Genomic DNA, 8918 nt, shown 5'->3' with positions numbered 1-8918 from the left:
GTTCTACCCACTGCCTCGTTCTGCTTCAAGACAGCTCTTTGAGGGAGGGGGTTTGTCATCCCCCCCACTTTTTTTTTATTTAATAACAGGGTTTTACTCTGTTGCCCAGAGTGGCGTGCAGTGGCACATAGCTCATTGTAACCTCAAACTTGAGCCCAGGGGCTCAAGTGTTCCTCCTGCCTTGGCCTCCTGAGTACCTGGGACTGTGGGTGTGCACCACCATACCAGGTTAATTGTTGTTGTTGTTATTATTATTATTATTATTATTATTGAAACAGAGTTTTGCTCTGTTGCCCAGGCTGGAGTGCAGTGATGTGATCTCCACCTCCCAGGTTCAAGCGATTCTCGTGCCTCAGCCTCTGGAGTAGCCAGGATTACAGGCACGTGCCATCATGCCCAGCTGATTTTTGTATTTTTAGTAGAGACAGGATTTCACCATGTTGGGCTGGCTGCTCTGGAACTCCTGACCTCAGGTGATCCGCCTGCCTAAGCCTCCCAAAGTGCTGGCATTACAGGTGTGAGCCACGGAGCCCAGCCCAGGCTAATTTTTTTAAAATTTATTTTTAGAGACAGGGTCTCACTATATTGCCCAGTCTGGTCTCAAATTCCTGGCCTCAAGAGATCCTTCTAGCCAGATGTGGTGGCTCATGCCTGTAATCCGAGCACTTTGGGAGGCCAAGGTGGGCAAATCACCTGAGGTCAGGAGTTCGAGACCAGCCTGGCCAACTTGGCGAAACCCTGTCTGTACTAAAAATACAAAAATTAGCTGGGCATGGTGGGAAGCGCCTGTAATCCCAGCTACTTGGGAGGCTGAGGCAGGAGAATCACTTGAACCCCGGAGGTGGAGGTTGCAGTGAGCCGAGATCACGCCACTGCCCTCCAGCCTAGGCGACAGAGTGACAGAGTGAGACTCCGTCTCAAAAAACAAAAGAGAGATCCTCCTGTCTCAGCTTCCCAAAGCACTGGGATTACAGGTATAAACCCCAGCACCCAGCCTGTCAATCCCATTTTATGTGTGGGAAAGCTGAGGTCTGGGCAGGAGAAGGACCTGTCTGAAGCCGCCCTGTTGGTAAGTCGTGGGTCTGGGAGAATTGACCTCATGTGGAGACCAGCTTGTCACCCCCATCCACGGGTGCCAAAGCCCTGGGATATGCCAGGCACTGTTCTGAATGCACACTTCATATAATCCTTACAACACTGTGGGGGAGTGTGGGGTGGTGAGCCAACCATTACCCCAGAAAGGGAAACCAAGGCCCTGAGAGGTGGCACAGCCCAGGTTCAAACCCAGGCAGGCTGGCACCAAGCTCACACTCTTAACCACCAGGCTGATGCCTGGATATATGTAATTTCCTTCCAGGCGGCTGTGGCCATTTGCGGGGGGAGGAGGGGGCGGGTGTCTGGAGCAAGACCAGCCAGCAGAGGGGAGGTGGGTGCCGGGCAGCAGACCTGGTCAGGAGCTCCCAGGCTGGCATCTGGGCTGCCAGGCTAAGCTCAGGCCTCCCTAATCCCTCGCTGCTGCCCGCCCCTGCTTCTCGGAACTCTCCTGTGCCCCAAAGCTCCCCCCATCCCTCCATCCCCACCCCTACTCCTGCGGTCGTCCCAAATACCAGACAGGACGAATCTCAGCTTTTCCCCAAACATTCCTTGTTCTTGTGGCCCGGCCCAGGCTGGCTGAGGTTACGAAAGCAGAGATGGGGTGGTTGTTGGGGGGGACCAAGGGGACGGGCTGGCCTGTCCTCACCACCCCATCCGGCCGCCTGCCCGTCCTCCCCAGGGCGGGGAAGGGGGTGGGCCAGCTCCCCCAAAGCCCCGGGAGAACAGGCTGTTGTGGGGGGTGGCATGGGTCTGGAGATGGGGGGCGGTGGTGGCCACAGCAGAGGCTCCAGGAGGTGACCGCCTGGTTTCCATTAGGAAGTCCTGGTCAGCAGCTTGGGCGAGATGGCAGAGTCAGGGCTGGCCATGGTAAGGTGGGGCATGGGAGGGTCTGAGGGTGGGGCCTGCTTGCCCCCCACCCCCGCTCTGCCAACTGGCCACTGCTTCCCCACCAAGACCCTCCCCGAGGAGGGGATGCTCCAGTCACCATGGCGACCCTGCGCCCAGCCTGGAGACACGCTGACCCTCCCTCCCCCCGCAGTGGCCGAGCCTGCTGCTGCTCCTGCTGTTGCCGGGCCCCCTGCCCATCGCCGGCACGGAAGACGCTGCCTTCCCCCACCTGGGGGAGAGCTCGCAGCCCCTGCTCCGGGCCTGTCCCCTGCGCTGCTCCTGCCCCCGAGTCGACACTGTAGACTGTGATGGCTTGGACCTTCGAGTGTTCCCGGACAACATCACCAGAGCCGCTCAGCACCTCTCCCTGCAGGTGGGGCCCAGGGAGGGGAGTGGGGGCACGCAGGGCTGAGACCCAGTGGTGAGGGGAGCTGGAGGGGTGCCCCGGAGCTGAGGAGCGTGGTGGGGTATAGGAACACACTTGCAGGAGGGCGGCGCGGAGCAGGCTGTGATGGAGCTTTGCCTTGGCAGATTGGCTCTGCATGCCCAAGATGAGAGGGGTGAGCATGGAAGTTGTCGGGGACTGAGGATTAGTGGTGTTAGGGTCAACATCTTGGTGGTTATAATGTTGTTTGGAGTTAGTGTGATGGGGAGTTTGGGGTTATGGGGATGTTGTGGCGTGTGGGGTTGATGGTGGGGGTGATGGCACATTTGGGGTCGATTGTGGGGGTGATGGCGCATTTGGGGTCGATTGTGGGGGTGATGGCGCATTGTGGTCGATTGTGGGGGTGATGGCGCATTTGGGGTCGATTGCGGGGGTGTTGTGGCATGTGGGGTTGATTGCGGGGGTGATGGCACATTTGGGGTCGATTGTGGGGGTGTTGTGGCATGTGGGGTTGATTGCGGGGGTGATGGCACATTTGGGGTTGATTGTGGGGGCGTTGGGGGATTTGGGGTCGATTGTGGGGGTGATGGTGCATTTGGGGGTGATTGTGGGGGTGATGGCACATTTGGGGTTGATTGTGGGGGTGTTGGGGGATTTGGGGTCGATTGTGGGGGTGATGGTGCATTTGGGGGTGATTGTGGGGGTGATGGCACATTTGGGGTTGATTGTGGGGGTGTTGAGGGATTTGGGGTCGTTTGTGGGGGTGATGGCGCATTTGGGGTCGGTTGTGGGGGTGATGGCACATTTGGGTTGATTGTGGGGGTGTTGGGGGAATTGGGGTCGATTGTGGGGGTGATGGCACATTTGGGGTTGATTGTAGGGGTTTGGGGTTTGACATCTTGGCAGTTATAAGACTGGGTCAGAGTGATGGGGTGTTTGGGATTAACTGTGGGGGTGATGATGGTATGGGGCTGGTTTGGGCTGATGGGAAGTTGAGAATCAGTGCTTGGGGTCACTTGGTCACGGGGTCACGGGTGTGAACACCCCAACTCTCACCCTGCAGAACAACCAGCTCCAGGAACTCCCCTACAATGAGCTGTCCCGCCTCAGTGGCCTGCGAACCCTCAACCTCCACAACAACCTTATCTCCTCCGAAGGTGAGGGGGCAGAGGGAGGCGGCCTCTCTGGGGCTGTAGGACCGACCGAGGTCTCAGCTGCCATCCCCCTCCCCCGCCCCATCTGCGGGCAGCTCTGTGGCAGTTCCCAGAACTGCCCTTTGCTGAGCGGGATGGAAACTCAGGGGCTGGGGTGGGGGTTGGGGGCTGTGGCTTTTGAGTAGGGATGGGGAGGAGGGGATCTAAGGGCCTGGGGAGCCTCTGCCAGTTCCCTGGCCGAGAGTCCTGGGGCAGCTGGGAGCCCAGACTCCCCCTCCACCCAAGACAGGCCTGGGGTCCCTTCACTGCCCCCCCCACTCTCCCAGGCCTGCCTGACGAGGCCTTCGAGTCCCTCACCCAGCTGCAGCACCTCTGCGTGGCTCACAACAAGGTGAGCCCCCAGCCCCACCCGCAGGCCGAGCCCAGTGAGGGTGCAGCTTCAGTCACTCAGCCCAGGGTGTGGAGGGGACAGCTCTGCTGGGGAAGTGGTGGGGCCAAGGCGCACCAGGACCAGTGCGGCTGTGGGCTGTGTCCCCACAGCTCTCAGTGGCCCCTCAGTTTCTGCCCCGGTCCCTCCGTGTCGCGGATCTGGCTGCCAACCAAGTGATGGAGATCTTCCCCCTCACCTTTGGGGAGAAGCCGGCACTCAGGTAGACCCTGGCCCAGCCCAGGCCCCCTGGCCTCAGATACGTCTGTGTCATGCCCCGGTTCTAGGAGCAATGAGGGAGTTAAGACCTTGCCCTTGGCTGGGCGCAGTGGCTCGCTCCTGTAATCCTAGCACTTTGGGAGGCCAAGGTGGGAGGATCATCTGGGGTCAGGAGTTCGAGACCAGCCTGGCCAACATGACGAAACCCTGTCTCTACTTAAAATACAAAAATTAGGTGGGGGTGGTGGTGTGCGCCTGTAATCCCCGTCACTCAGGAGGCTGAGGCAGGAGACTTGCTTGAACCCAGGAGGTGGAGTTTGCAGTGAGACGAAATCGTGCCACTGCACTCAAGCCTGGGCGACAGAGTGAGACTCTGTCTCAAAATTAAAAACAAAAACAGAAACAAAATGCCTTGCCCTGGAGGGCTTAACCGGGGACAGATCCCTAGCCTTGGGGAGTGGGAAGAGGGCATAGTTCTACTCTGGGAGGAGAGTGAGGGGGGAGACAGGGCCCTGTATGCTGTGTCAGAACTCCAGACTGAGGTGGAGACAGTATGTGCAGGGACACACACACACACACACACACACTTACACAGACTCACATACACACCTGCACACACAACCACATGAACACATGCTCATGCACACACAATCACATGCACACACACAGACTCACATACACACCTGCACACACTTCCAACCACATGCACACAGGCACACACTCATGCATGCACACGCAATCACATGCACACACAAGCACACACTCATGCACACACATGCACACATGTACACAATGCTCACACTCTTGCACACGATCACATGCACACATGCACATACATGCATACACACAGTTGCACACTCTGATGCACACACAATCACATGCACACTTATGCACAGGCATGCACACATGCACACCCACACTTACAATCACATGCACACAATCACACATGCACACTTATGCACAGGCACATAGCACACACTTGCATATACATACACACATGCACGCCCACACACTCTTACAATCACATACACACGTGCACACACACTCCACATATGCACTCATTACACTTACACATGCACACTGCTCACACATCTATTCATACAACACACATGCACACTCACCTGCACACCTACGCACAGTCACATGCACACATACACAATTACATTCCCACACAGACTCCACACATGCACACACACACACACACTGAAGGCGACCCCTGAGCAGGGTGTGGTGCGGGAGTGGGGTGGTGGGAGGCGAGGGGCAGGCTGGTGGCCGGAGCCTGGCTCTCCTCAGGTCCGTGTACCTCCACAACAACCAGCTGAGCAACGCTGGCCTGCCCCCCGACGCCTTCCGCGGCTCCGAGGCCATCGCCACCCTCAGCCTCTCCAACAACCGGCTCAGCTACCTGCCGCCCAACCTGCCGCCCTCACTCGAGCGGCTCCACCTGCAGGTAGCCCTGCTGTAGGTCCCACCCCAGGCCAGACTCTCTTCACCTCTTTCCAGGGGGACCCCTCCAGTTCCTAGCTTTCCATTCTTCTCAATTGCCCCTCAGAATGCCAGTGGTCAGAGTTATCCTTCTTTGAATCACTTTATTGGAAATCACTTTGAGCTCAAGGCAAGCTCCTCGTCACTCCCTTACTCAAAAGCCGTCTGTGGCTTCCCGCAGCCCTCATCCCAGACTCAGGTCTCATTCTCTTCTCCCTTCTCCAGAACAATCTCATCTCCAAGGTGCCCCGAGGAGCCCTGAGCCGCCAGACTCAACTCCGCGAGCTCTACCTCCAGCACAACCAGCTGACGGACAGTGGCCTGGATGCCACCACCTTCAGGTACAGGCTGGTTGGGGGGCAGCAGGGGCTGAGAATTTACAGTCGGGGGTCCCAACCTTCAGTCCCCCTTCCCTGACTGGCTTCTAAGCCACGGCCTCATTTACTGAGTGCCTGCTGCTCACTGGGCTCGGCAGAGCACTGGGTAGGTGTCCCTGTTCCCCACAGCCCTGCACTGACATTGTAAGTCTCACATGCCTTTCCATCTCGGCTCTACCCTGGTCACCCCCATAGCTAACTCTCAGGCTGGAATCTGCCCTGGGCACCCCAAGTTTACCTCCCACCCAGCTCTCTCAACGCATCACTCCCAAGTCGAAATCTCCAGCTTAAATCTGTCTCAGGACCACTCCCCAGCCTCCCCGCCAAAATCTGTCAGGCACCCCACTCCAAGCGCCCCACCTAACACCGACCCTCTCTCCTTCCAGCAAGCTGCATAGCCTTGAATACCTGGATCTCTCCCACAACCAGCTGACCACAGTGCCCGCCGGCCTGCCCCGGACCCTGGCTATCCTGCACCTGGGCCGCAACCGCATCCGGCAGGTGGAGGCGGCTCGGCTGCACGGGGCGCGTGGTCTGCGCTATTTGTTGCTGCAGCACAACCAGCTGGGGAGCTCAGGGCTGCCCGCCGGGGCTCTGCGGCCGCTGCGGGGCCTGCACACGCTGCACCTCTATGGCAATGGGCTGGATCGCGTGCCTCCAGCCCTGCCCCGCCGCCTGCGTGCCCTGGTGCTGCCCCACAACCACGTGGCCGCGCTGGGTGCCCGTGACCTGGTCGCCACACCGGGCCTGACGGAGCTTAACCTGGCCTATAACCGCCTGGCCAGCGCCCGCGTGCACCACCGGGCCTTCCGCCGGTTGCGTGCCCTGCGCAGCCTCGACCTGGCAGGGAATCAGCTAACCCGGCTGCCCATGGGCCTGCCCACTGGCCTGCGCACCCTGCAGCTGCAACGCAACCAGCTGCGGATGCTCGAGCCCGAGCCTCTGGCTGGCCTGGACCAACTGCGGGAGCTCAGCCTGGCGCACAACCGGCTCCGGGTCGGCGACATCGGGCCAGGCACCTGGCACGAGCTCCAGGCCCTCCAGGTCAGGCACAGGCTGGTTAGCCACACTGTCCCCAGGGCCCCTCCATCCCCCTGCCTGCCCTGCCACGTCCCAAACATTCTAGTTAGCTGGTAAAGCAATCAGAACAAGAAAATGATAAGAGTGGGTTAGAAGGTGATGAGGAGGCTGGGTGAGGTGGCTCATGCCTGTAATCCCAGCACTTTGGGAAGCCAAGGCAGGAGAATCGCTTTAGGCTATGGGTTTGAGACCAGCCTGGCAACATAGCAAGACTCTATCTCTACCAAAAAAACATAGCCAAGCGTGGTGGCACATGCCTGTAGTCCCAGCTATTCAGGAGGCTGAGGCAGGAGGATCGCTTGAGCCCAGAAGTTTGAGGCTGCAATGAGCCGTGATCGGGCCACTGCCCTCCAGACTGGGCAACAGAGCAAGACCCTGTCTCTTGAAAAAAAAAGTGATGAAAGAGGTATGGTGCGATTCAATGACTGACTCATTTAATCAAGTGGGGACCTGTCTGTCTGTGCCTTCCTGGGAAGGGCCTTAGTTTACCTCTGCAGAGGGGAGGAATTTGGCAATCATGGGGGGTGGGGGGCAGAAGGGCCAGGCTGGTATGAAGGGGGCAGGGGACTCTCAGAGAGGTTGGGGGCTGGCTGAGCTGAGTGGCCCAGGCCTGGGGCTGCCACGATGCCATCTATAACCCCCTGCCCAGATGCTGGACCTCAGCCACAATGAGCTGTCCTTTGTGCCCCCGGACCTGCCTGAGGCCCTAGAGGAGCTGCACCTCGAGGGCAACCGCATCGGCCACGTGGGCCCCGAGGCCTTCCTCAGCACACCCCACCTGCGTGCCCTCTTCCTCAGGTGCCCCGAGGGTGACCGGAGGGGTGGAGGTGGGCAGGGGAGGGCCTGGGAGGGTCATGACCGCCTCTCTGTGCAGGGCCAACAGGCTTCACATGACGAGCATCGCGGCTGAGGCCTTCCTGGGGCTCCCAAACCTGCGTGTGGTGGACACGGCAGGGAATCCGGAGCAGGTCCTGATCTGGCTGCCTCCCACCACCCCACGTGGGCCACGGGCAGGGGGCCCCTGATCCTAGAGAGGCCCAGCAGAGCAGCCCAGACTCCGGGGACTCCGCTGGGCCGTGGACTGAGGAGACAACGCCCACCAGGGGCCCTTGGTCTGGCTCTCCTGGGCCTCCAGGCCTGGGCCTGCTCTGCCTGCCACTGGCCGAGACACGGAGGCACACAGCTGGCATACTCCAGGCTCACAGACCACGCTGGCCTGGCGGGACACACCCTACCCCAAACTCCCAACACAGATGGAGGCAGCAACAATAAAGCCAAACCCTTCCAGCACTCAGCACGGACCAGGCACCCTTCGGGGGCTCTGTCCACGGACTCCTCCCCACAACCAGTCCAGCTGGGGAAACTGAGGCTCTGGGATGCTAAGTGGGTCAGGACTGAATTTTGAGGTCTTGAGGCACACACTGGGGTCACCAAACAGCACCCTGTGCGACCCAGCCACGTGTGATTGCAGGGACGCCCAAGGCCACCCACTGAAAAAACACTGGGTGACAGATATAGGGACCCTCACATGTATCCCCCCCCACAGCAAGCATGGGAATGAAATGCATTCTTCAAGCTGGGTGTGTGGTGGTGCCCTTCTGTAATCCGTTACTCAGGAGGCTGAGGCAGGAGATCATGTGAGCCCAGGAGTCGGAGGCTGCAATGAGCTGATTGTGCCACTGCGCTCCAGCCTGGGTGACGGAGGGAAACCCGGTCTCTAAAAAAAAAAAAAAAAAGCACCTTTCACAAGCACACTGTCCCTCCCCAAAACTGCTCCCCTAACAGGCGCCTCCCCATCCACTTCCAGG

At 59.3% G+C, this 8918-nt stretch overlaps 1 protein-coding gene across 10 annotated transcripts; it reads left to right on the top strand.

The window, feature by feature from the left end:
- Positions 1-851: 851 nt before the first annotated feature.
- Positions 852-8685, top strand: PODNL1 (podocan like 1). 10 transcript variants are annotated; one of them, XM_008967704.5, is made up of 10 exons: positions 852-1962; positions 2135-2356; positions 3432-3525; positions 3849-3913; positions 4063-4172; positions 5462-5618; positions 5879-5994; positions 6417-7074; positions 7760-7908; positions 7985-8685. In XM_008967704.5, the coding sequence occupies exons 1-10, from the start codon at positions 1939-1941 to the stop codon at positions 8133-8135; spliced, it is 1746 nt and encodes a 581-aa protein (XP_008965952.3). In that variant the 5' UTR covers positions 852-1938; the 3' UTR covers positions 8136-8685. The 10 variants fall into 10 exon arrangements, with proteins under 10 accessions (XP_008965952.3, XP_063456023.1, XP_063456021.1 ...); XM_063599947.1 differs by having other exon boundaries at positions 1466-1962; positions 7994-8685; XM_063599951.1 differs by lacking the exon at positions 7760-7908 and having other exon boundaries at positions 1465-1962.
- The last annotated feature ends 233 nt before the right edge of the window (positions 8686-8918 follow it).

Source organism: Pan paniscus, chromosome 20 (genome assembly GCF_029289425.2).
Source record: "Pan paniscus chromosome 20, NHGRI_mPanPan1-v2.0_pri, whole genome shotgun sequence".
NCBI classification, from domain to species: domain Eukaryota; kingdom Metazoa; phylum Chordata; class Mammalia; order Primates; family Hominidae; genus Pan; species Pan paniscus.
This window is presented reverse-complemented; position numbering and strand designations above follow the sequence as displayed.

Excerpts from the sequence above, each read along its gene's own strand:
- PODNL1 (XM_008967704.5), top strand. The coding sequence starts at position 1,939 with ATGGCAGAGTCAGGGCTGGCCATG. Across the intron at positions 3,526-3,848 it reads CAACCTTATCTCCTCCGAAG|GCCTGCCTGACGAGGCCTTC; the intron begins GTGAGGGGGCAG and ends CCACTCTCCCAG. Across the intron at positions 7,075-7,759 it reads ACGAGCTCCAGGCCCTCCAG|ATGCTGGACCTCAGCCACAA; the intron begins GTCAGGCACAGG and ends CCCCCTGCCCAG.